The sequence below is a fragment of the Microcaecilia unicolor genome, chromosome 5, assembly GCF_901765095.1.
Source record: "Microcaecilia unicolor chromosome 5, aMicUni1.1, whole genome shotgun sequence".
NCBI classification, from domain to species: domain Eukaryota; kingdom Metazoa; phylum Chordata; class Amphibia; order Gymnophiona; family Siphonopidae; genus Microcaecilia; species Microcaecilia unicolor.
In genome coordinates this window covers 357,478,115-357,505,860 of record NC_044035.1, presented here as the reverse complement: position 1 = coordinate 357,505,860, position 27,746 = coordinate 357,478,115, and the positions used below count along the sequence as shown (strand labels likewise).

Below are 27,746 nucleotides of genomic sequence, written 5' to 3'. Positions count from 1 at the left end.
TCCATGGCCAAGATGGGGAGCAGTGATGAAAAAACTCAATTTCCCTGGGTCAGGAATCAGTACAAGATACCTTCCACCTGGGAGGGGAGAGAGAGCTCTAACCGACAAGCTGTGAGACAGACAGAGTTAATGGAGTGGGTAGAGATTGGTGAAGGGGAGAGCTCAGGATTACCAGGTTTGGAGGAGCAGATGGATATGGACTGTCTGTAAGTACACTTTGGTGCAAGGTTGCAGGGTTTGAAGGCGGTGGGTGGTCACAGGAGTCAAGTAGCTGTGTAGTGGGTGGTGTACTGTCATCCTGCAACCACTTAAGAGCAAAAGACTTTAAAACTGAAAACCAGGAGGTTTGAACTTTGGGGATGGGGTGAATTGGGGTTGAAACGAAGAGGTTTTGTGCTATGATTCTTTTTTCCGTCTTTTGGGATTGAGTGGGACATTATACGTTTGAACTGAGTTTGGGGAAGGGAGGGGGAATAAACAGTCTGGAACTAAAAACTGTGTTGCCTTGAAAAACTCTGTTGTGGACTGCTGGAGGGAGGAGCTGGATTGCTGAGAACCCTGGTTATAGCTGAACAGAAAGGGAGACGCCAAAGAGCCTGCCACCACCCCAGAGGGATTACTATGGAGGCATTACAGTGTACATGTTAGTATTCTATAATTTACATGTGCCTAACTTTAGATGACTTGTTATAGAAAGTGGAGGATAATGATTTCCCACCACCAACTGGCCTGTCTGAAAACTGCTCTCTTTAGAGCAGCTAAATGGATGCGAGAAGTTCACAGCGTAAATGCTTTCAGCCTCATTACCAAGCGGCGTTCCTTTGGGCCTATTTAGGCCAGTAAGTAAAAGTGTGTTACAAACTCCGGGAAGGTGAGTCCTTGGACCACTGCCGGGAACCGGCAAGCAGCAGGCGAGTCACTTGGTCAAGGCACAGCACTAGGCAAGGCAGAATCGACTGGCTGGAGACGAGGCAGGGCCTGGAGCTGAAGAAGGGACACGGACAAGGCTGGACTGAAGACAGGCACAGCAGGATAATAGGCAAGAGGATGAGGCTGGAGTCAAACAGGCAAAACTGAAGTCAGGCAAGGCAAGACTTCAAAGGGACCTGTTGCGAAGGCAGAGACTGAGAGCCAGGAGCCCCCAGAAATACTCCCCAACTCTCTGAAGTGGAGTCTAGAGCGTCCCTTCTGCATCCCGGTCCGGTGGCTGAGCAGGGTTTCCAGGCACACACCCAAACGCCAGCGCCAGTCTGGACCAAAAGTGCTGCCGAGGAGCGCCACGAAGACTAACCATTACAGGGAAAGGGTGAGGCAGGTGCGGATCACGGCGGTAGTCGTGAGAAAGTGGATACATTATTGAACACCTTTGTGCCTCCTACACTTCACACACACACTCTGTATTTATGGTGAATTGTGTGTCCTCAGGGCAGGTGGTGGAGGGGTACAAAGACGCAACAACTTGATGTAATACAGGCACATGCTCAGAAGGCCCGCAGAAATGCAGGTGATGTTCATACCACGTCAAGCAGCATAAAATGGTAAATTTGGGTGTCAAATTAAGATACAGATTATTGTATCACAAAATCTGTTGCAGTTGTTTTGTTTTTTCAAAAACCAAGTGTAGACCAGAGAAAGATGAAATAGAGAACTTGAACAGCTTGATGGCAAAATGGTTTAGATGGTGGGAAATGTTGAGTTGAGATGGCCAACTAAAAACAGGGGTCTTAAGCACAGGCACAGTGTGAAGTTATATTGGACCATTGAATCGTAAAGCATAAATGAAAAACCACAAGCAATAAACACACGAGTTACTAACTGAAGCTTGAGGTGCAAGAATAAATAGTTAAAAATCTGGCGACCACTGTGGTCTACCACGGTCACTCAGCTCTGATAAAATTCAGTGCTTGTCTCAGAATTGGACTGGTTCCTGAAGAATCACTGGGGCGACCAGGAACCAGGCCAAAGTTTCAGTAGTAGTCGTGGTGATGACAATGAAGGCAACACACCTCCTCCCCTCCCCCGCCCCGCCATCCCCACTCCAACCACAGTCTTCTCTCTCTCCCTCCTAATAATTGATGTGATTCATTCATTATCCCTTGGAAGCTTACTCCTCTGGGGATGTAAGAGCTATTACTGAACAGGTTGCTGAATTGATAGCTGTCATTGCTAATCAGTCTTTTCGTGAGGGTATTTTTCCTGCATCTTTGAAGCGATCCATTTTTGGCCTCTGTTGAAGAATTCTAAGCTTCATTCCTCTCTTATTGATAGCTATTACCCTTTTTTAACTAAAGTGATTGAATCCTATTGCAGATAGAAGAGTTGATTGATGCTACTGGCATTCTTGACTTATGTCAATTTGCTTTTTGCATAAGCATAGCACCAAGACTCGCTCAATTTCTATGCTACACTCAATACATAATGGGTTTGACCAAGGTACTAACTTTATGATGGTTACCTTAAATACATCTGTCACTTTTGATGCAATAAATCATCCTTTGCTCATTAGCCAAAGGATTAGCCAAATAAGCATTTTTATCAGATCGTCAGTTTTAAGTACATTTGGGGAATAATGTCTCTTCTTGGCTGAATGTGTCTTCTGAAGTTCCTCAAGGTTCAGCCCTTTCAGGATTGTTTGTAAGCTTTTAGAATATTTAGATGTTAACTATCATTAATATACAGACAACTTGCAGGGTTTCTTTCTATTGAAAATTCAATCCATGCAAGTTATTGATTTTTTAACACTTTGTTAAAGATTTATAAGGTCTTGGATGACTGCAAATAGATTTAGCCTTAATGTTGCTAAAATTCAAGTTTTGTTTCTGTCAGGCTTAGGATCAATTAATGCTCCTTGGACATTTTTTAAGGATGATGTATTGATTCCAACCATGAATGAAGGATTGCTGTAGACACTCCCTTTGTCCACGTGCCTTCAATTGAAAATTACTTTATGGAGGGTCTTTTTCGAATAAGGTGCCTATCCTGCTTATTTTCGAAGGAGATCGCCGGCCATCTTCCGACACAAATCGGGAGATGGCTGGCCAACTCCTAAACCCGGCCAAATCGGTATAATGAAAGCCGATTTTGGCTGGCTCCAACTGCTTTCCGTCGCAGAGCTGGCCAAACTTTAAGGGGGCGTGTTGGCAGGATAGCGACGGCGGGACGGGGGCGGGACTGGGGCATGGTTAACATATGGCCAGCTTCGGCTGATAATGGAAAAAAGAAGGCCAGCTCGAACGAGCATTTGGCCGGCTTCACTTGGTCCATTTATTTTTAGGGCCAAGCTTCAAAAAAGTGCCCCAATTGACCAGATGACCACTGGAGGGAATTGGGGATCACCTCCCCTTACTCCCCCAGTGGTCACCAACCCCCTCCCACCCAAAACAAACAGTTAAAAAAAACTTTTTTTCCAGCCTCTATGCCAGCCTGAAATGTCATACCCAGCTCCCTGACAGCAGTATGCAGGTCCCTGGAGCAGTTTTTTATGGGTGCAGTGCACTTCAGGCAGGTGGACCCAGGCCCATCCCCCCCCCTACCTGTTACACTTGTGGTGGTAAATGGGAGCCCTCCAACTCCCCCCCCAAAACCCACTGTACCCACATGTAGGTGCCCCCCTTCACCCCTTAGGGCTATGGTAGTGTTGTATAGTTGTGGGTAGTGGGTTTTGGGTGTGTTTTGGGGGCTCAGCACCCAAGGTAAGGGAGCTATGCACCTGGGAGCTATTTGTATATATTTTTTTAATTTTTAGAAATGCCCCCTAGGGTGCCCAGTTGGTGTCCTGTCATGTGAGGGGGACCAGTGCACTACAAATGCTGGCTCCTCCCACGACCAAATGCCTTGGATTTGGCCGGGTTTGAGATCACCGGCATTAGATTCCATTATCGCCGGAAACCGATGCCGACCATCTCTAAAGCCGGCCCAAATGCTGACATTTGGCCGGCTCTGACCATATTATCGAAACGAAAGATAGCCGGCTATCTTATTTCAGTAATATGGTTGGGATGCCGCTTTACGGGGCCGTCCATCTACGCCACTGCCCTGAACCAAAGTGTAGAGAACGGTTCATAATAAACACGTGGTAAAAAGTGGCCTGCAGTAGGGTGGGCGCATCTTTTTGGTGCGCGCTGGGCCACTTCTTACCATGGCTGGGAAAAAGACTAGTTTTTAATGGGCCGAGAACTAGGCATGCGCCAAAATTAAAACTAGTGTGCGCCTATTTACGGCCTGAGCTCTTAACGCCAGCCATTGACCGAGCGGTAAGGGTTCACACGCTCCCTGCGCGGTAACCATGCAATGTGTGCCAACATGGCTGTGCTACCGCCGGAACGCCCTCATGGTAGAAAATAAAAAACTAATTTCTACCGCGGGACTCAGCACGCGCCAAACTCGGAATTACCACTGGGCGCACACGCTACCCCAGTGGTAGTGCCGATTTGGCGCATACTACCTGCGCGGTAGCCCTCCTGCGGCCTTGTAAAAGGGCCCCCCTTAATCTGTCAAGTTTCTCACTTTGATGCTATAACACCTTTTCCAGCTCAGTTGCACTGGCTTCCAGGTTTAAAGTTTTGACTTTAGTCCATCAGGCTCTTAATAATGAAGTATCTTTACACATTGTAAACTCTCAGAATCTACCACCTCACCAGGGTTTTATGTTCTGCTGGTAGAGGAGTGTGGTAGCCGTGTTAGTCCACTCTTAAGGTTATCAATAGAAATCAAACAAAATAAAACATGGAAAAGAAAATAAGATGATACCTTTTTTATTGGACATAACTTAATACATTTCTTGATTAGCTTTCGAAGGTTGCCCTTCTTCTTCAGATCGGAAATAAGCAAATGTGCTAGCTGACAGTGTATATAAGTGAAAACATTCAAGCATTACTATGACAGTCTGACAGGGTGGGTCAGAGGTATGCAATAAAATTGTTAGTCCACTCTTAAGGTTATCAATAGAAATCAAACAAAATAAAACATGGAAAAGAAAATAAGATGATACCTTTTTTATTGGACATAACTTAATACATTTCTTGATTAGCTTTCGAAGGTTGCCCTTCTTCGGCATTTGCTTATTTCCGACAGCTAGCACATTTGCTTATTTCCGATCTGAGGAAGAAGGGCAACCTTCGAAAGCTAATCAAGAAATGTATTAAGTTATGTCCAATAAAAAAGGTATCATCTTATTTTCTTTTCCATGTTTTATTTTGTTTGATTTCTATTGATAATGTTCTGCTGGTAAACTTCTATTTTATTCTACTCACTGCTTTTATTAGTCGCCCATTCCCTAAGCTGGTTCTAAGTGATGTACTTTACAAAAAGAAACTTGCACCTCCACTTAAACATTTTTAAAAAACAAAAATAGAATCAAGAGTCTAATATTCATTGTCGGGATGCGCAGCAAAGAAATACGTTTTCCAAGACCCAATGACATTTCACGGTCGCTAGAACCTGTCTGATTTTCAATGTGAGACCGTCCTAAAGTTTTGGTGCCATAAAAATAAAAGAAGAATCAAAAATTCATTTAAATCTAAGTCCTCCGATTGGAAGAAACGCAAGCAAATAATGGATTCCAACATCTACTCAATTCGTTTGAGTCAAGAGTTGTTAAAGAACTCAAAAAATATTCTGAAGATAAATCCCACAATGAACTGAAAATTATACAGGCTACTTGTTCTGCCCCATATTCATGGAGGCAGGGTATATTGTGATGTATATTTAATATGATCTGTATTCAATTGCAGTGTCTATGGAATAAATAGTATTGTGTATAAGGACTGCTTTTCCTATAGTTTGCAGTATCCTGTGATTGACTCCTTGTGAGCTTCCCCTATTGGCTGTTAGCTCTGAGCTAAGGCCAGTCCTCCCTCTCTGCCCCTGTGGGCTATGTGACAGAGCCCAGCTTACCTTACATGCCTTGGTGATCAGCAATTGCTCTAGGGGGACTGACCCCTCCTTAATCTACTGAAATTCCATCAAGATTTTTCACCATTTCCCCAAGCCATTCCCCATTTATTTTCCTTGAGTTTCTCCCCCTTATTCTCCTTTGAGTGTTACTTTTCCTCTTTTCCTCTCAGCTTTTCTTCTCAGCTGGGCTGAGGTTCTGGCCATCTCCCTACCTCTGGGGTGGTTAGATACAGATTCTATGTGCAGAAGGCAACAATTCTCTTCTGAGCAACTGAACTGTAAGTTGGATTTTCTTTGTTTATTCTGAGTACTGCAATAAAGAAGATTTGCTTATGAATTGAGAGTCTACTGGTAAAGCTTCTACTTGGGGATGGTTTAAACTAGCTGTTTAGCTACACTATACTATACTTTGCTTAGCACAGTACAGTGAAAAATCCTGGACGCTACGGTAAATATTTCATGGGGAGTGAAACATCCTGGTCACTCTATTGATTTCTACTGACAAAGATTTTAGTGGACATATGCATACAGAGTAATTATAAGCATTCCTCAATCTGAAAGAAAGAGCAGAGTTACAAGTATATCCATTCCCATTCCCACTAACTTGCTAAAGAGAACACAAGCAATGCTGGCAGAGGCCAATTTGAGACTTCATTAAAAAATCACCTCCAATAAATAGTGGTATCTACCGATACCAGGCGGGGAATATACTACCCCCATATTCATGAAGGCAGGGTATATTGTGATGTATATTAAATTTGTCTACAACAGTACACTACCTTAAGCATAACCCTAACTTCAACTGGCAACAAATATAATTTCATCAACAAAGGGGTTGCTTCATCATACCTATGGGCTACGAAGACGAACTTAGATGTGGTATTTTATTACAGCTGCAATCTATTGCTGAGACTTACAAAATGTCCCCAACATGTGGTAAAATCATTAATTGTACCAATAACCTAAAATGGTACTCAGAAAAGTAAGCCCTAATACAACAAAGTTGTCTCGGCCTGAAAATAACGGTCCTGAATCTTTTTTTTTTCACTTGTGGTTCCATTGAAAGAGTCATATGTAATGAAACCCCCTAATACTATATATGTTTTTCACTGGAAGCATCATACCACAACTAAAAGACAGCTCTAAAAGGCACTGACTCCAAACAATTACTAAACCACAATATTTTAGATTTTTTTTTCAGTATTTAAGTGATTTCTTATAGCCTATTACTGAACAGTGTTCATGCAATCATTATTAAAGCAATAGATTTAGCAAAATCCGTTAATACTGGAGCCAATATAAAAATATCATCTGCATACAAGAAAGATTGACAACCCAACACCGTAAAAGACCTTCCCAAGGTATTCACATATAAATTGAACAACACGGGAGACATAGGGGAGCCCTGAGGGACTTCACTAGAAGGAATTCAACTACAGAACTGAATGCCATTTTTATAAACACAGTATTTATTTATTTATTTATTTATTTATTATTTGTTTGTTTGTTTGTTACATTTGTATCCCACTTTTTCCCACCTATTTGCAGGCTCAATGTGGCTTACATAGTACCGTAAAGGCATTCGCCAATTCCGGTAAGAACAAATACAAAGTGGTGTTATGGAAGAGTAAGGTTCTAGTGTGAAAGACGCGTTATGGAATCGTAGAGAGGAAGAGTGAGTTTGTGTCCATTACAAGATTTGATCTCATTGTGGTGCAGAGTTCGGGCATTTAAGTTGGCTCGGTAGGGTATGCCTTTTTGAACAGATTAGTTTTTAGTGATTTCCGGAAGTTTAGGTGGTCGTACGTTGTTTTCACAGCTGTTGGTAGTGCGTTCCATAGTTGTGTGCTTATGTAGGAGAAGCCATAAGTTGATTTGTATTTAAGTCCTTTGTTGCTTTGGTAGTGGAAATTTAAGTATGTTCGTGTTGATCTTGTTGTGTTTCTGATTGGTAGGTCTATGAGGTCTATCATATATCCCAGGACTTGACCGTAGATGATTTTGTGAACTAGGGTGCAGATTTTGAAAGCAATACGTTCTTTGATGGGGAGGCAGTACAGTTTTTCTCGGAGGGGCTTGGCACTTTCAAATTGCGTTTTGCCAAATATAAGTCTGGCTGCCGTGTTTTGAGCAGTCTGTAGTTTCTTTATGATTTGTTCTTTAATCCCACATAAATTCCATTGCAGTAGTCTACGTGGCTTAGTACCATTGATTGTATCAGGTTACAAAATGTTTCCCTCGGGAAGAATGGTTTCAGGCGTTTGAGTTTCCACATTGAGTGGAACATTTTCTTTGTTGTAGATTTCGCTTGGTTCTCCATTGAGAGGTTACGGTCAATTGTAATGCCGAGAATTTTCAGACTGTCTGTGATTGGAAGGGTACCGCCTGGGATGTTTATGTTTGTGGGTTTGTATGTATTATATTGGGATGAGATGATGAGACAGAGTGTTTTTTCTGTGTTGAGTTTTAGTTGGAATGCATTTGCCCATGAGTCCATAATGTTCAAGCTGAGCTTGATTTTGTTGGTGATTTCTGCTAGATTGTGTTTGTAAGGGATGTATATTGTGACATCGTCTGCATAGATGAAAGGGTTAAGGCCTTGGTTGGATAAGAACTTGGCTAGTGGGGTCATCATTAGGTTGAAAAGGGTTGGTGATAATGGTGATCCTTGAGGTACTCCACAGTCTGCTTTCCACAGTGATGATATGTTTGAACTTGATTTCACTTGATATGATCTGGTGGTTAGGAAGCCCTTGATCCATTTGAGTAGGTTTCCGCCAATCCCGAAGTAATCTAGGAGTCTTAGTAGTATTTTATGGTTTACCATGTCAAACGCACTGGACATGTCAAATTGGAGAAGTATGCTCTTACCTATTGCTATTTCCTGCTTGAATTTGGCTAAGAGAGTGATTAGTACTGTTTCAGTGCTATGTAGGGGGCGAAATCTTGCTTATGATTCATGTAGTATTGTGAATTTGTTTATATAATCACTAAGTTGTTTTGTTACTATGCTTTCCATCAATTTGACTACCAGTGGGTTAGATGCTACTGGGCGTTAGTTAGTGATTTTGTCTGGGGTTTTTTTCTTGGTGTCTTTTGGTATTGGGATGAGTAGGATGTTGCCATTTTCCTTGGGGAAGAGACCTTGTTGAAACAAGTAGTTTAAGTGGGACGTGAGGTCTTCTATGAAGCGGTGGGGGGCGGATTTAATTAGGTAGCTGGGGCAGGTATCCAATTGACAATGAGTGTTTGAGAACCTTTTTATCGCCTTGGTAACTGTTTCGGCGGTAAGGAGAGCAAAGTTTGACCAAGTTCGGTCCGTACGGTATTCGCCAGGAGCTCTGCCCACCGGAAGTGAAAGAGTGCTAACATGATTTGCTACTTGCAACCCAGGGAAGGTGTGCAGCATCGGGGTTAATTGTACCATTTGTTTCTTAGGCTCAATGCATTTTTCACTTCAGAGATAATAGCTATTAAAAGGAGCTCAATACTGAAATGAGACCTAAACCTATGTTGGGATGAGTGTAAATAATTAAATTTTTCTGAATAATTTGAGAATTGCTGAGCTACCAAGGTTTCTAATAATTTAGGCTTAATAGGGAATGCTAGCTACATGTTTTTGCCTTCAGTGCATCTATCTTTGAGGACTATTTTAAAAAAGGACCAAGGGAAAAACGCACACATTGGGACGAAGGAGGGGCTAGCATTCTTAGCAGACTGGCACCCTAGGGGGTGTTGCAGTGGACGTCACATAAAAGGTCCCAGGCACCCCCTTATATTGTATGGTGAGCCCTCCAGGAGAAGTACTACTGTACCTCACAGAACACAACTACAATAGCTCTCAATCTTGCAGATATCACCTATATGTAGGTCCAGTAGATATTTAGTGTTTTTTGGAGGGCTCACACATTCCACCACAAGTGTACCAGTTAGAGTGGGCTATGGGCCTGGGTCCCCTTCTCTACAGCCCACTGCACCGACCACTAGGCTACTCCAGGAACCTGTTTGCTGCTCTAATAGAAAAATGTTCAACCACCACTTTACGCCATTTTGGGGATGTTTCTCTCTTTTGAAAATGAGCCCCAAAATCTCCTACAAGTATAGGAAAGACACCCAGATTCAACATACGATTCACTAAGTTTGTAAGCCAGATTAGTAGATCCCATGGAATGTCTCTCTCAAAGCAGAAAAAACACAATGCCTTATAATAACCTCACAACACAATACAAACAAATTCACCACCATAACTACTCCAAACTTTTCCCTACCCGTTTCAAACAACTTGAAAATTCTGGGAGTCACCATTGATCGAAACCTCAACCTTGAAGATCACGTGAAGAACACAACTAAGAAAATGTTCCATTCTATGTGGAAACTCAAAAGAGTAAAACCTTTCTTCCCAAGGGCCACCTTTCGAAACCTGGTACAATCAATGGTACTAAGTCACCTGGACTATTGCAATGCACTTTATGCCAGCTGTAAAGAACAGACCATCAAAAAACTTCAAACAGCCCAAAATACCGCAGCCAGACTCATATTTGGGAAAACAAAATATGAAAGTGCAAAACCCCTAAGAAAGAAATTACACTGGCTCCCACTTAAAGAACGTATCACATTCAAGATCTGCACGATTGTTCATAAAATCATCTACGGAGATGCCCCGACCTACATGCTAGACCTCGTGGACCTACCACCCAGAAATGCTAAGAGATCTTCCCGCACCTTTCTTAACCTACACTTCCCCAGCTGTAAAGGACTAAAATACAAACTAACACACACGACCAGTTTTTCTTATATGAGTACGCAGCTATGGAACTCACTTCCAACTCACCTGAGAATGATCAACAAATTAACCAAGTTCCGCAAATCCCTGAAGACTTACCTCTTTAACAAAGCCTACCACGAGAACCCTTAACTAACTATAACACAACACCTAGCCAACTTTATTCAGAACGTATCTTTGTACAACTGCTTGAACAAATCCTCTTGTCTTCATTAACTTCTTTATAACACCAATCGTATTATTCAACCTGGTATGGCGATGCCATAACAGGTCTTTGTAAGCCACATTGAGCCTGCAAATAGGTGGGAAAATGTGGGATACAAGTGCAATAAATAAATAAATAAATAAGATGGTCGTTGATCTAGTCTACAATAAGCAGAAGATCATTTACGTATAACGGACTGTACTGTTTGAGCTGAAACTTGGGAAAAGGTAAATCCAAGTTCTATCAGCTCTAATTCCTGCACTATCATTCCTTTCATCACAAAGAGGAGGACAGACTTTGCAGCTCAAGGTAGATCTCTCTTTCTGGAGTTTTTCCACCTTATCTTTAAAAAAACCAATGTCAAGTCCTCTGCAGAGAGTTGAGAATTAATATCAACAGGACGGACAGATAAGGTTGGAAGAACATCAGTCATCGTTGTTTATGGTTGTGGAAAACTTTACCATTACCCGTGTGCTTGAATGCCATCTGTGTCTCGTTTTACAAAGCAGTTGAAAACTTATGGCTTTAAGCGAGCTTCTTCTGACTATTGCTGTGAAGTTTACCTGTGTTGGTCACTAATGGGCCTTTTTAGTAAGCGATGGTAAGCTTATCGCTCGCCAATCTGGAGCTACCACTGGCCCAGCCACAGGTGCCGGACAGCAATTCCACCCCCCAGTGAGCGGCATTTCTGGATCTAGTGTAAAAATTCAAAAAATATTTCTGCAGGAGTTACCTGGCAGTAATCGGGCAGTGCCACATGCTACCCGGTTACCAACAGGTTAGCGTGGGAGCAGGGCCGCCGAGAGACTAGGCCGGGGCAAGGGCACCCCGCCTCTGCCCCCTCGCTGCTGCCGCCCGTCGTCGCTCCCCCCACCGTTGCCGCCCTCTGTCGCTCCCCCCGCTGCTGCAGTCCCCGGTCTCACCTGCCTGCCTCCACGGCTCCGGGCCCCCTGCATTTGAAGCGGCAGTCGCAGATCTCCTCTCCTCTCTTCTGGCCTTCCCTCCCTGTGTCCCGCCCTTGTCTGATGTAACTTCCTGTTTCTATGAGGGCGGGACACAGGGAGGGAAGGCCAGAAGAGAGGAGATCTGCGACTGCCGCTTCGAATGCAGGGGGCCCGGAGCCGTGGAGGCAGGCAGGTGAGACCGGGGACTGCAGCGCCGACAGCCTGACCCCAGCGCTGGGCCCCCCTTGGAGGCCTGTGGAAGTTCATCCCCCCTGCCCCCCCTCTCAGCGGCCCTGCGTGGGAGTCCTTACCACTACCTTAATGGGTGGCAGTAAGTGATTCTCCTCCCACCCCCCCACCCCGCATGGCCATGTGGTAAGAGAAATCTTACCACATGGCCACGTCTTGTTTTAGCCTTTTTACCCGTTACAGTAAAAAGGGCCTCAGCATGTGGTAAAAATGGCCCCCACCGCTAGCGTAGGGCCCTTTTTACCGCAGCTTAGTAAAAAAGCCCCTAAATGTACTGATTTTTGTTTTAATACACAGAAGCATTAAATATGAGCGGTCTAAATCAGCAAGATGGGACATATTTTGTACATTTTTATTTTATCTCATTTTATATATGTTTTTTTCTTTATTTTTATGATTTTATTTTGTATATTTATTTTGAGAGTTGGGCAAGAAGACTTTGTAAAAAAATAAAATAAAATAAATACTAGATTGCCCATGACCTGAGACTCGAATTTTTTATACTTTTGGCTCAAACAGGTACAATATACTTAGATTTTGAGTCCAACAGGGACAGTTCAAGTCGAAAGAGGCGGTATATCAAATTGATAAACTTAAACAGTCTGGCTCCAGGTAGCCTAGGAGGAGAACACACCCTGAGATGCTACACTCCTGCTCTCCTTCGCTGAATCATCTGGGGGAAGGGGGTCAGTGATGGTGCAGGGGAGGGGATCCTGGTGGCAGCAATGATGAGGGCAGCAGGAGCCTGATAAGGAAAGGTGGCTGGTAGAATGTGGGGTTGAGAAGGTGCAGGCTTAATGCTGAAGCTGAATGAAGTGATTTAGGAGGTGCCTGAGGGAATATACAAAACAGGGACTGTGGAAGGAAGTGACTGAAGACCAGCCAGGGGATTAGACAGGTTGCCAGGGGGTGCCATTTTGAAGAAGCTGGAATTGAAGCTGATGTACTATTTTTGCAGGTACTGGCGTGAGACACAAATATTATGCTGTATGGTAGGATATACACCATTTTTTTGTGTTTGAAATTTACCTTTTTTGCAGGACCACTCCCTGATGCAGTGATCGAAACATGGCCCATGTCAGCGTTTGGTCTGCAAACAATAAGCTAAGGGGTCCTTTTACTAAGGTGCACTGAAAAATGGCTTGTGGTAGTGTAGGCGTGGGTTTTCGGTCTGCACCGATCCATTTTTTTAGCGTGCCTGTAAAAAAGGTCTTTTTTTCCTGAAAATGGGTGTGCGGCAAAATCAAAATTGCCGCACGTCCATTTTGGGTCTGAGACCTTACCGCCACTGACTAAAATGATAAAGGGGGTGAGACAACTTCCCTATGAGGAAAGGCTAAAGCGGCTAGGGCTCTTCAGCTTGGGGAAAAGGCAGCTGAGGGGAGATATGATAGAGGTCTATAAAATAATGAGTGGAGTTGAACGGGTAGATGTGATGCGTCTGTTCACGCTTTCCAAAAACACTAGGACTAGGGGGCATGAGATGAAGCTACAATGTAGTAAATATAAAACGAATCGGAGTAAAGTTTTCTTCACTCAATGTGTAATTAAACTCTGGAATTCGTCGCCAGAGAATGTGGTAAAGGCGGTTAGCTTAGCAAAGTTGATGGACCTTTGGTCTTTCCCAGTATGGCAATACTTATGTACTTATGCACTGACCTAGTGGTAAAAAATCCAGGTGGCAATGACCTACACAAATCAAATGCCACTTGGCATATGTTCGTGACACGCAACCGAAGATAAAAAATATTTTTCAGACGCGGGTGTTGGACGCATGCCAAAAATGAAATTACCACAAGAGCCATATGGTAGTCGGGCTGTAACTCCATTTTAGCATGTGTTGGGCACATGTAGACACTTACCCAGCTTAGTAAAACATCCCCTAAATATGCTTAACTCAATTTCAACATAAATTCAGAAACTTGATACAAGTTGACAAACATTTGACAATTCAGTATATAGAAATTTGAATGTTAAAAGGTTTAGTTCAAAATATAAATTAAAAAATTATTTATAGTATATAAATAGCCACAGTGGTGAATCATGGGTTGTTAGTCTATGTGGAAAAAGTCACCACCAATGGTCCATACTGTGGTTTTTTGCCAAGTTCTATTTTCTATATTTTTTATACATTTTCAATGGGACAATTGAGTTTTGATACGAGGTAAATTAAGCTCTGATATGAGGTAAATTAAGTTTTGTCACAGGTGTTGGGATTGATCTGGTAGTTGATTGAACATCAAGGCATGTTATGCTTGCAGTTCATATTTTGATTGTGGATTTTATGTTTTACATAACTACATAAGCATTGTCATACTGGGTCAGACCAAAGGTGTATCAAGCCCAGAACCCTGGTTCTAACAGTGGCCAATCCAGGTCACAAGTACCTGACAAGATCTCAAAACAGTAAAGCAGATTTTACGCTGGTTATCCCAGGAAATTGTTTTTTAATTGTTTTACATTTGTTTTTGTTTTATGTGAATTTTCTTTTGTTTTCTTTTAATTGTTTTAAATGTATATTTTTATTGTTACCCAACTAGGATTGTAGATAGTGTGAGCTACAAATTTTTTTTAGATAAATAAATACATTCCCTACCCATTTCCATCACTTAACACCATGAGTTAGATAAGATCAGACTGTATTAAGAGCATCTGAACTAAATGATCCCAATAAAGGAGCAAATATTTATTCTCGATATTGCTTACCATTAACCATACAGTGCGAATGAATGACCAATAATATTATAATTCTTTATCAACTAGTAGAATTACGGCCTCTGGATTAATTTTTAACCGATGAAAACCAGTAGAACACCCCAATACAAAATCATGGGATAAACATCAGAAAATCCCCACTTCCCCTAGTATTCCCTCCTCCTCCCCGGCTTGTCTTGTATTCTCCAGTCAGGTATTGTGCCTTTCCTGCACTAAGTGACACAAAGGTACATGCTTGAGTCCACCAAAAAGGTAGCCAGCAATAATACCTGTTTTGGACAACGCCGATAAACATTGATATTTTTGTGCTCACACAGAATGGAAAATAAACACCCAAATTTACAATTTATAAGCACCTAGGAATTGAAATCCTAACCATAACACATGTCTTCTCATCACTAAAAACATTCTGCTTTTATAATACATGATTCAGTCCTTGATTGGAGAGAAGGGGAAAAGGATTCCTCAGAGACTGGAGAGACATATGGGGTGCTAGTGGGGTGCAATAGAAGCTAGATACAAATTCTGCCTTCCACAGTGTGTTAGACTTACTGTAGCTAGGGCATCTTGGTTTGGTTTGTCAGCTGTGAAAAGCCCTGGACTGGAGATATGTCCTCTGTGGCTTTCCATACTATAAAGTGCCCCAGGGATTACATCCCAAGATGGAGTTAGCACAATATAAAGCACCTGAAGCATCATGCATGTGGCGTACTGTGAATTAGATTGTGGACAGTGGTACAAGTATCAGACAGCGTCTGTCTCTTTCCCCCTTCCCTGCCTTCATCCCCCACCTCCCCTTGCCCCCCATCCATCAGCCCTTCTTCAGCTGGTGGTAGAACCCGCCCCTTGGCTGCTGATTGCTCTTCACTGGCACCATGAGCATTTTCAAAACTTGTGAGCTGCTGATCTTGTGACATGTGGACCAGGAAGTGCCAGCCTTTGCTTGTGACGCCAGCAAAGACCAACTAGAATGGTTGCAATAGAGAAATGGACTCTGACTGTTACTCGTACTTTTCATTTCTGGTCTTCATAAGTAGTTGCCATCTGTTGGTGGGCAAGGTTAGGTAGCAGCAGGGTTCTACAAGCTGCACAATGTAGTTTGTGGCATGTCATAGCTGGAGGGGCTGTAAGCATTCACCCCTTGCAGTCAGCTAACAGAGGATACAAGGAGACAGTAAGACCGGTGCAGGGGCACAAGTACTATCCCAGCAACCCCCGTGCCGCAGGGAGGGTGGCTAGTCAAGAAGATGCCCCGAAAACTGTTCCCTCTAATGTATGTGCCATAGAGGTCCTCCAGCAGCTGCTCACAATGCACTTTCCATTACACTCAACCTGTCCACCACTGACCCACCACTGTCCCCATCGCTCTCACCCACTACGGTCCCCACTGCTCTTGCCCACCACTGTCCCCTCTTCTCTTTCCCACTACTGTCCCCACTGCCCCTCCCCACCACTGTCCCCACTGCTCTTGCCCACCACTGCCCCCCCACTTCTCTTTCCCACTACTGTCCCCACCGCCCCTCCCCACCACTGTCCCCACTTCTCTTGCCCACCACTGTCCCCTCTTCCCTTTCCCACTACTGTCCCCACCGCCCCTCCCACCACTGTCCCCATCGCTCTCACCCACTACGGTCCTCACTGCTCTTGCCCACCACTGTCCCCCCACTTCTCTTTCCCACTACTGTCCCCACCGCCCCTCCCCACCACTGTCCCCACTGCTCTTGCCCACCACTGTCCCCACTTCCCTTTCCCACTACTGTCCCCACTGCCCCCCACCACTGTCCCCACTGCCCCCCCCCCACCACTGTCCCCACCACTCCTCCCCAAAGCTCTTCCCTACCACTGTCTCCACCATTCCTCTCATATATACCAAGTTCCCTTCCAGCAGTTTCCAAACTCTAGGCTACACTTCCTCTAGGCTGATCCCAAGAAGAATAAGATAAATCCTTCAAGAATTACAGCCAGGGAGTTTGGAAATTGCTCACAGAGAGCGGCAGCACAGCCTGATAGCATCAGATAAATGGAGGCTGATGAATGCAGCATTAAAAGGAAAAAGTAGAGAGAAAGAGAAAACCTGGTCAGAACTGAAAGAGACGGAAGGGAAAGAGAGAACTTAGTAGGGGACTGATGGGGGAATAGGGGAAAATAGAGACAGAGAGAGACAAACAAACAACCCATACAGACAGTGAAGGAGACACAGAAAACAACCAGGCTAGAGGGAAACCCAACAAGACAAGAACAGCTGGGACTGTCTGGAGAAAACAAAAGCAAAGGATTCCTGGCTAATAGAAGAGACACTGTCTGTCTGTCTGTCTGTTTGTGGTGCAGGCCATGTATCTCTAGGTCTGTGTTTGTCTGTGGTGTTGTCTTTGTATCTCTAGATCTGTATCTGTCTTGATTTGATGTGTCTTTCTCTCACTGTGTCCAGGGCCGCCGAGAGACTGGGCCAGGCCCGGGACAAGGCCGCCCCCGGGCCCCACCCCCACTGCCACCCCCCCCCAGGTTGTCGTCGTCGCCGCCCCCTGAGGGGGGCCCGGCGCCACAGTCCCACCCGCCTCCACCACCACCCTTCCCCCCCCAAACCCCCGCCAGCAGAAGTGCTGTCTTCTGATTCCGGCGTGCGCGGCCCACACAGACGCGCTCCTCTCAGCTGATCTTCGCTGTACTCTGAAGGCTTCTGTGCGTCTAACGTGCAGGACGTCAGACGCACAGAAGCCCTGCAGAGTACAGCGAAGATCAGCTGAGAGGAGCGCGTCTGTGTGGGCTGCGCACGCCGGAGTCAGAACAGAAGACAGCACTTCTGCTGGTGGAGGTTCGGGTGGAAGGGGCCCAGTGGCGGTGGCAGGTGGGACTGCGGCAATGGGCCCCCTTGGAGGCCCGGGCCCCGGGAATTTTGTCCCCCCTGTCCCCCCCCTCTCGGCGGCCCTGACTGTGTCCATCTCTCTATCTGGGTAAAGTGTTTGTCTCTATTTTCCTGTCTGGGTGTGAGGTAAATTGTGCCTTGGCACTTTCCCAGCTGTTACAATATCAATAAAGGAGAGGAGGTAATCAACCCGCCCCAAACTCCCCTCATTCCTGCATCTTCAGATAGGATCTGATACCCACTGTGCTCCCAGATAAGAAGAGAATGGCCCCCCACTGCTATGAGGGATCCTTTGCAAAATATTTGCTCCAGTTATGGGATCAAACAGAACATAAGGATACAGTAACTCAATGCAGTGGTCTCTCTGAGCCTGGGATGGAACTTGATATACCACCTTTCTGTGGTTACAATGAAAGTGGTTTACATATTATATACAGGTGCTTATTTTGCACCTGGGGCAATTGAGGGTTAAGTGACTTACCCAGAGTCCCAAGGAGCTGCAGTGGGAATCAAACCCAGTTCACGAGGATCAAAACCCTTCTTACACTAACCACTAGGCTACTCCTCCACTCAAGGATACTGTAGCCCAGTGCAGTATTCTCTCTAGTACTGTCGTGTCGGACATATTCTGCCCTCAGCTCACTGACCTCTGTCCGATACACCAGCTGCTCACTCTCGTCATCATTGACCCGGTATATCTCCAGAAAAGGGTCGGACTTGCTGAAGAGATCCTGTTGGATGGAAGAGAAATCAGATCCAGCTTGGAACCTCCTCAAATATAAAACCTGACTCATTCTCCATTCATAAAGCAGACCTCCATCATCTCCAAAGCTGCACAATGGTTGCAGTAATAGAAAGAATTTAAGGAACAATCTCGCTTGCACAGAAAAGCCACAGATTGTGTGTCTTGGAGGCACCATGATCTCAAGTTGGACTTGAACCCTAGTCCAAATCCATTCTAGGCTGATGGGGGGATCGGCGTGGTGAAACCCAGAGATCTAGGTTCCAGTGAAACCTCTGCCACTTACCATGTGCCCTTCAGAAAAGAACTTTACAGCCCCATTTTACCTACAATCCTGCGACTCACTGGGTTCAAAGTGCAACACTATTCTGTTCTTCGGTAGGTCTGGAGGTTGTTGCTTCCTCCTTGTTCCTGCCCCATCTCTACGTCTTCTCTTTTCCATTCCCTTGGAACCTCTCCTGTTTCATGCTATCTGTAGTACACAATTTGATTCCCTTTCGAGTTGTGAGGGACTTAGTTGGCCCCTCCTTTAGTTCCTTCAATATCCTTAGAATGTTACATAAGTACATAAGCATTGCCATTCTGGGAAAGACCAAAGGTCCATCGAGCCCAGCATCCTGTTTCCAACAGTGGCCAATCCATGTCACAAATACCTGGCAAGATCCCCAAAAGTACAAAACATTTCATGCTACTTATCCCAGAAATAGTGGATTTTCCCCAAGTCCAATTTAATAATGGTCTATGGACTCTTCCTTTAGGAAGCCGTCCAAACCTTTTTTAAACTCCGCCAAGCTAACCGCCTTTACCACATTCTCTGGCAACGAATTCCAGAGTTTAATTAAACGTTGAGTGAAGAAAACCTCTCTCTGATTCGTTTTAAATTTACTACTTTGTAGCTTCATTGTATGCCCCCTAGTCCTAGTATTCTTGGAAAGCGTAAACAGACGCTTCACATCTCCACTCCACTCATTATTTTATAGACCTCTATCATATCTCCCCTCAGCCGCCTTTTCTCCAAGCTGAGAGCCCTAGCCCTTCAGCCTTTCCTCATAGGGAAGTCGTCCCATCTCTTTTATCACGTTCATCGCCCTTCTCTGCACCTTTTCTAATTCCAGAAATACGGGGACCAGAATTGAATGTTCTCCATTAGGTCACACGGCTTCCTTTTCCTTCACTTGTACCAGGATTTGAATATCACCTTCTCGGTAAAGGAAAGGGTAGGATTCACCCCAAAACATCGTATCTTCCTGTCTTCAGTGCATCACCCTGTCCATTAGTGTAAATAATGAATACAAGTATCTGTTCAATATACCCGTTTCCTTCTGTCCCTCCTTTTTACTGCTGGACAGTCCTAGCCGTGACCCAAGGTATTTGTGACGCCCAGTTACTGGCAGAGTTCTGCTCACTGGGCTTCTAAGAACTTCAGGTTAGGGTGTCACTGATATTAAGATTATTACCTTATCATCCAGTTTCCTCGCACATAGTGAAAGCTCCACATAGCCATTATTTCCAGAAATTTCTTCTGCAGTCACCTGAGGGGAAGCAAGGAGATTCTATAACACGTATGCAGAAGTTCAGAAATGCTGTAGCATGTACAGAAACGTGGCAGACCCAAAAGACAGCACTGCTGCATTTCTACAGGATACAGGGACCCGAGGAGCACGGTTCACTCAGGAACACTGCAGATCCCACACAGCACACAGATATAGTTAGGGGTGTGCTGGTAAATTTTTAACAACAGGCTCTTTCTCCGGACGTAGCCAGCTCTGCAGTTGGAAGGGCCAGGGGTGGCCGGGGGGGGGGGGGTAGCAACACTTGACTCTCTCTCCTCCCTCCCTCCCTCCCTGCAGGCACGCTAGGCATACCTTTGCTGATAGCCAATAAATGGACTGCCACCACTCCCAATGTCTTCCTCTGAGCAGCATGCTGGAACTTCTCACACATGCTCGAGAAATCCCAGCCTGCTGCTCAGAGAGCTGGAAACAAGGAGCAGGGAGCAGCAGTAGTCTATTTACTTGGCTGGGAGGGCTCAGCATCCCCACCAGCAAAGTAAAAGAGAATTCAGCAGGGGGCCCAAGCCCACATTTTGGGAGCCAGTTGTTAAAGTAGCCATGGAGGGCCCTACTTTAACAACCGGCTCCCAAAATTCTTAAAAACTTAACAACCGGCTCTTGCGAGCCTGTGAGAGCCTGCTCCAGCACACCACTGGATATAGTGCAGTATATACACACGAGCACTGCAGATCCCAGGACACACAGATACACTGCAATATATACACAGCAGCACTGCAATCCTTGAATTAGTAGTGTTGTAACAATCCTGCTTATTTTCGAAGGAGATGGCCGGCCGTCTTCTGACACAAATCGGGAGATGGCCGGCCATCTCCTAAACCCGGCCAAATTGGTATAATCGAAAGCCGATTTTGGCCAGCTTCAACTGCTTTCCGTCGCAGGGCCAGCCAAACTTAAAGGGGGCGTGTTGGCAGGGTACTGAAGGCAGGACGGGGGTGTGGTTAGCAGATGGCCGGCTTCGGCTGATAATGGAAAAAAGAAGGCCGGCTCTGACGAGCACTTGGCCGGCTTTACTTGGTCCATTTATTTTTAGGACCAAGCCTCAAAAAAGTGCCCCAATTGACCAGATGACCACCGGAGGGAATCGGGGATGACCTACCCTTACTCCCCCAGTGGTCACCAATCCCCTCCCACCCAAAAAAATATATTTTTAACATTTTTGTGCCAGCCTCTATGCCAGACTCAAATGTCATACCCAGCTCCATCACATTAATATGCAGGTACCTGGAGCAGTTTTTAGTGGGTACTGCTGTGCACTTCAGGCAGGTGGTCCCAGGCCCATCCCCCCCTACCTGTTACACATGGTGGTAAATGGGAGCCCTCCAAAACCTACCACAAACCCACTGTACCCATATCTAGGTGCCCCCCTTCACCCATAAGGGCTATGGCAGTGGTGCACAGTTATGGGTAGTGGATTTGGGGGGGGGGGTTGAGAGGCTGAGCACACAAGGTAAGGGAGCTATGTACCTGGGTGCTTTTTCTGAAGTCCACTGCAGTGCCCCCTAGGGTGCCCGGTTGGTGTCCTGGCATGTGAGGGGGACCAGTGCACTACAAATGTTGGCTCCTCCCACGACTAAATGCATTGGATTTGGCTGGCTTTCAGATGGTCGCCATTAGTTTCCATTATCGCCAGAAACCGATGACGGCCATCTCTAACAGCGGCCCAAATGTTGCAATTTGGCCGGCCCCGATCGTATTATCGAAACAAATGGCCAGCCATCTTGTTTCGATAATGCAGTCGGGTATGCCGCTTCACGGAGCCAGCCATATAGATGGCCGGCCCCGTTCGATTATGCCCCTCAATGTTAATTTAGGGTTTCTGTTGCTCCCCCAGTCGGACGCCTGTATAAGTCAGTGGTCTCATGGGTTGTATGCCTTTATAGGGTATCTGCATATTATTTCTTGATTCTTTGGTCAATTCATTGGTCTGCCGATAATGTTCTGTGTTTTTCTATCGTAAGCACACTTTTTGTTACTGTCATTAATAAGAAGTTGAACAATACCTGGCTTGGGGAGGAGAAGTAGGAAGTTTGGGAAAGGAGAGTGGATGGTGGGGTGATAATGGGAGTCGTTCATTTCTAAACAAAAGTTTTTTTGATGATCTTTGTTCTAATATTGCCAGTATTATAATTAGTCTTTATCTTCTGAAGCTCATCAATAAAAATGATTTAAAAATACACAGCAGCACTGCAAAATCCTAGGTAGAATACAGATATACTGCAATATATACATGGGAGCATTGCAGATCCCAGAGAGTACACAAATAATACTGCAGTAGACACAAAGGAACACTGTAGATCACTGGGCACTGTATATACACAAAAGAGCACTGTGAATCTCAGGGAGCACAGGCACACTGCAATATATACACAAAAGAGCACTGCAGATCTCAGAGAGCACAGGCACACTGCAATATATACACAAAAGAGCACTGCAGATCTCAGGGAGCACAGGCGCACTGCAATATATACACAAAAGAGCACTGCAGATCTCAGGGAGCACAGGCACACTGCAATATATACACAAAAGAGCACTGCAGATCTCAGGGAGCACAGGCACACTGCAATATATACACAAAAGAGCACAGGCACACTGCAATATATACACAAAAGAGCACTGCAGATCTCAGGGAGCACAGGCGCACTGCATTATATACACAAAAGAGCACTGCAGATCTCAGGGAACACAGGCACACTGCAATATATACACAAAAGAGCACAGGCACACTGCAATATATACACAAAGAGCACTGCAGATCTCAGGGAGCACAGGCGCACTGCAATATATACACAAAAGAGCACTGCAGATCTCAGGGAGCACAGGCACACTGCAATATATACACAAAAGAGCACAAGCACACTGCAATATATACACAAATGAGCACTGCAGATCTCAGGGAGCACAGGCACACTGCAATATATACACAAAAGAGCTCTGTATATCTCAGGGAGCACAGGGACACTGCAATATATACACAAAAGAGCACTGCAGATCTCAGGGAGCACAGGCGCACTGCAATATATACACAAAAGAGCACTGCAGATCTCAGGGAGCACAGGCGCACTGCAATATATACACAAAAGAGCACAAGCACACTGCAATATATACACAAAAGAGCACTGCAGATCTCAGGGAGCACAGGCACACTGCAATATATACACAAAAGAGCACTGCAGATCTCAGGGAGCACAGGCGCACTGCAATATATACACAAAAGAGCACTGCAGATCTCAGGGAGCACAGGCACACTGCAATATATACACAAAAGAGCACTGCAGATCTCAGAGAGCACAGGCGCACTGCAATATATACACAAAAGAGCACTGCAGATCTCAGGGAGCACAGGCGCACTGCAATATATACACAAAAGAGCACAGGCACACTGCAATATATACACAAAAGAGCACTGCAGATCTCAGGGAGCACAGGGACACTGCAATATATACACAAAAGAGCACTGCAGATCTCAGGGAGCACAGGCGCACTGCAATATATACACAAAAGAGCACTGCAGATCTCAGGGAGCACAGGCACACTGCAATATATACACAAAAGAGCACTGCGGATCTCAGGGAGCACAGGCACACTGCAATATATACACAAAAGAGCACTGCAGTAGTTTTCACTGTCTGTGTGAACAGCTACTTTTATAATATTCAGCAGTTGGTAAAATTAAATATAAGAAATTATGATCAACTTCATTTCCACAGCAAGCGGCAATGGTCTGGAACAGCTTATCATCTTGCATTAGATTGCAAAGAAATTATCGTATTATTAGGAAAGCAGTAAAAACACTTTTATTTCGAAACTTTGTGCTGTCCAAAAAATAGCTGTAATAATTTTACATAAAAGTTGGCTGTCTCTTAATTTTCCCAAACCAAGCTTTCTGATTTGTTTATTGTGATTCCTTGGCTTGTTCCAAGTTATCTTGCTTTGTTACCCACATAGAACCTGAAAAGGTGATTGCAGTTTATAGAACTCTGTAATTTGTCATATAGATAGATAGATAGATAGAGGGGCAATGCAGATTCCAGTGAGCACAGATATACTGCACTGCAATATATACACAGGAGCACTGCAGAACCCATGGATCACAGACACAGTGGAATATATACACAAAAGTACTGTGGATCCCTGGAGCACAGAAGCACTGCAATATATACACAGGAGCACTACAGATCCCAGGTAGCAACACAGATATACTGCAATATATACACAGCAGCACTGTGGATCCTAGGGAGCACAGAAGCATTGCAAGATTTATACAAAAGTACTGTAGATCCCAGGAGAACAGAAGCACTGCATTATATATGCATAATGAATGCCTAAAGACAGCGTTCCATTTATATAGAAGCACCGTAGAACCCAGGGAGCACAGAAATGTGTACTCTACAGACGCCAGTAAAAAACAACCCATTCCAGCATTTATACAGGTGGACTGTAGATCCCTGGGAGCACAGAAATACTGTAATACATATACTGGAGCACTGCAAATGCCAGTGAGCATGAAATCACTGCAGCATTTAAACAGGTGCACTGCAGACACCAGCTATAAACTTGGAAAAGATAAGCTCGTACACAGAGCGCTCGGTTACTCACCATGATGCTGGATTTCCCAGCGTACTTCCCGTACTTCAGAAAAAGAGGTTTCGTTATCTTCTTCTGTGCCACAATCTGAAAGCAGAATAAAATGGAATAAGCAGTATATACTGTTTTGTACATTTTGGAGATCTTGTCGGGTATTTGTGACCTGGATTGGCCACTGTTGGAAACAGAATGCTGGACTTGATGGACCTTTGGTCTTTCCCAGTATGGCAATACTTATGTACTTATGTAATATTTGCAGGACATTTTGACCCTGGATTATACTGTGGTACCGTCTGCTCCAGAGATCAGACTCAGACATAGATTAAGAAGGGCGTCTGAAAGCGTCTAGGAATTGATGAGGTTGCTTTTGCACTATTTGACTGTTATAATGAGGTGATCTGTTATATGAAAGCTCATGGTACATTATAAAGCGGAGTCACTGTGCGAACAGCAGTGAAAGTTGTCATTCAACCTCTTGTCTTTCTACTTCTTTAATCTTTATAGGATCATTTCCAAAGCCGTTTCCAACTGCCCCCTCTCAATGCAGCTAAAGGTTTAGCTCTGTTCAGAAAGTATCACGTGACGATCACACATTCAAATCTACACACAATGCTTTTCAAAGAAATCCTAGCCACAGACAGGGGCGTAGCCAGACTTCGGCGGGAGGGGGGTCCAGAGCCCAAGGTGAGGGGCCACATTTTAGCCCCCCCCCCGGTGCCACCGACCCACCCCCTGCCATTACCGACCCCCCCTCCGCCGCCACCAACAACAACTTTGACCCCCCCCCCCTGCCGACGACCCACTTGACCCCCCTCCCGCCGCCGACCCTCCCCTGACGTCGCCTACCTTTGCTGGCAGGGGACCCCAACCCCCACCAGCCAAGGTCCTCTTCTTCCGGCGCAAGGCTTCATTCTGTTTCTGTGAGTCTGACGTCCTCAGACTCACAGAAACAGAACGAAGCCTTGCATCGGAAGAAGAGGACCTCGGCTGGTGGTGGTTGGGGTCCCCCGCCAGCAAAGGTAGCCGACGGCGGTGGCGGGGGAGGGTTGTGAGTGGGAGGGGGGTTGAGAGGGTCATTGGCAAGGGGGTCCAGGGCCAAATCTATGGGGGCCTAGGCCCCCGTGGCCCCACGTAGCTACGCCACTGGCCACAGAGAAGGCAGGAGTGAATGACCTGCTATTGCTCTGCTCCATGAGAAGATTCCCAGTGAGAGGGCTAAACCCTAATTCTATAAAAGTTGCCAAAAATTGCGTGTGCAAAATAATTAATGAGCTAATTAGCACCAATAATTATTGGCTCTAATTAGATGTATTTGGAACATACATGCGTAAATTTCTGCATGGCATCTGTGCCTAAAAGTTATTTGTGATCAGAAAAAGGTGATGTGGAATTGGGAGGGGCAGGGGTGGAATGGGGGCGTTCATAAGAACATAAGAATAGCCCTACTGGGTCAGACCAATGGTCCATCTAGCCCAGTATCCTGCTTCCAACAGTGGCCAATCCAGGTCACAAGTACCTGGCAGAAACCCAAATACTAGCACCATTCTATGCTACAAATCCCAGAGCAAGCAGTGGCTTCCCCCATGTCAATAGCAGACTATGGACTTTTCCTCCAGAAACGTATCCAAACCTTTTTATAAACCCAGACACACTAACCGATTTTTCCACATCTTCCAGTAGTGAGTTCCAGAGCTTAACTATTCGTTGAGTAAAAAAAATCTATTCACTTTTACCCATTCTACGCCACTCAGGATTTTATAGATCTCAAAAAGTTCACATACAACAGTTATCAACATTTCATCTATTCAAAGAGATTTACAGGGTACAAACCATATCGTAGTGATGATAGAGTAGATCAAAATGGTGGAGGGGTAGCACTGTATGTTAAAGGAGGGCCTTGAATCAAATAGATTGAAAATTCTGCAGGAAACAAAACACATCTTGGGATCCCTATGGATTGAAATTTCATATGTAAAGGGGAAAAGGATAGTGATGAGTGTACTACCGTCCACCTGGCCAGGATGAACAGACGAATGCAGAAATGTTAAAGGAAATTAGGGATGCAAACAACCTAGGCAACACAATAATAATGGGTGATTTCAATTACCCCGATATTGACTGGGTAAATGTAACATCAGGGCATGCTAGGCAGGTAAAATTCCTTGACGAAATCAAGGACTGCTTTATGGAGCAGCTGGAACAGGAGCCGATGAGAGAAGGAAAAATTCTAGACCTGGTGCAGGAGGTAATGGTGCTGGGGCCGCTTGATAACAGTGATCATAATATGATCAGATTTGGTATAATCTCTGGAGTAAGGACACAGGAAATCCAATACATTAGCAATTAACTTTCAAAAAGGAGACTATGATAAAATGAGAAGAACAGTGAAAAATAACTTAGAAGAGCGGCTGCGAGGGTCAAAAATTTACATCATGCGTGGATGCTGTTCAAAAACACCATCCTGGAAGCTTAGGCCAAATATATTCCGTATATTAAAAAAGGAGGAAGGAAGACAAAATGACAGCCGGCATGGTTAAAAAGTGAGGTGAAGGAAGCGATTAGACCTAAAAGAAAATCCTTCAGAAAATGGAAGAAGGAACTGACTGAAAATAATAAGAAACAGCATAAGGAACGGCAAGTCAAATGCAAAGCGCTGATAAGGAAGGCAAAGAGGGACTTTGAAAAAAAGATTGCGTTGGAGGCAAAAACAGAATAAAAAAAATTTTTTAAGCAAGAAGAAAGCAAAAGAATCGGTTGGACTGCTATGTGACCAAGGGGTAAAAGGAGCGGAGAGATTAAATGAATTCTTTGCTTCAGTGTTCACCGAGGAAGATTTGGGCCAAATACCGGTGCCAGAAATAGTATTCAAAGCTGACGAGTCAGAGAAACTGAATTAAATCTCTATAAACCTGGAAGATGTAATGGCGCAATTTGACAAATTGAAGAGTAGCAAATCGCCTGGATCTGATGGTATTCATCACCAAGTACTGATAGAACTGAAAAATGAACTTGCATAACAATTATTAGTAATATGTAATTTATCTTTAAAATCAAGAATGATACCGGAAGATTGGAGGGTGGCCAAAGTAACACTAATTTTTTTAAAAGGTTCCAGAGGTGATACAGAAAATTATAGACCAGTGAGCCTGATGTCGGTGCGGGGCAAAATGGAAGAGAATATTATAAAGAACC

The 27,746-nt window shown here is 44.7% G+C and overlaps 1 protein-coding gene across 1 annotated transcript in view; it reads right to left on the bottom strand.

The window, feature by feature from the left end:
- The window catches only part of CPNE7 (copine 7), a 110,539-nt gene that overhangs the window by 59,231 nt on the left and 23,562 nt on the right, over nucleotides 1-27,746 (bottom strand). Inside the window, exons 3-5 of the mRNA XM_030202750.1 lie at nucleotides 24,567-24,641; nucleotides 19,854-19,928; nucleotides 18,302-18,385 (exon numbers count right to left, since the gene is read on the bottom strand). Of these exons, the coding sequence (XP_030058610.1) occupies nucleotides 18,302-18,385; nucleotides 19,854-19,928; nucleotides 24,567-24,641 (234 nt within the window). The remainder of the gene's footprint in view (nucleotides 1-18,301; nucleotides 18,386-19,853; nucleotides 19,929-24,566; nucleotides 24,642-27,746) is intronic.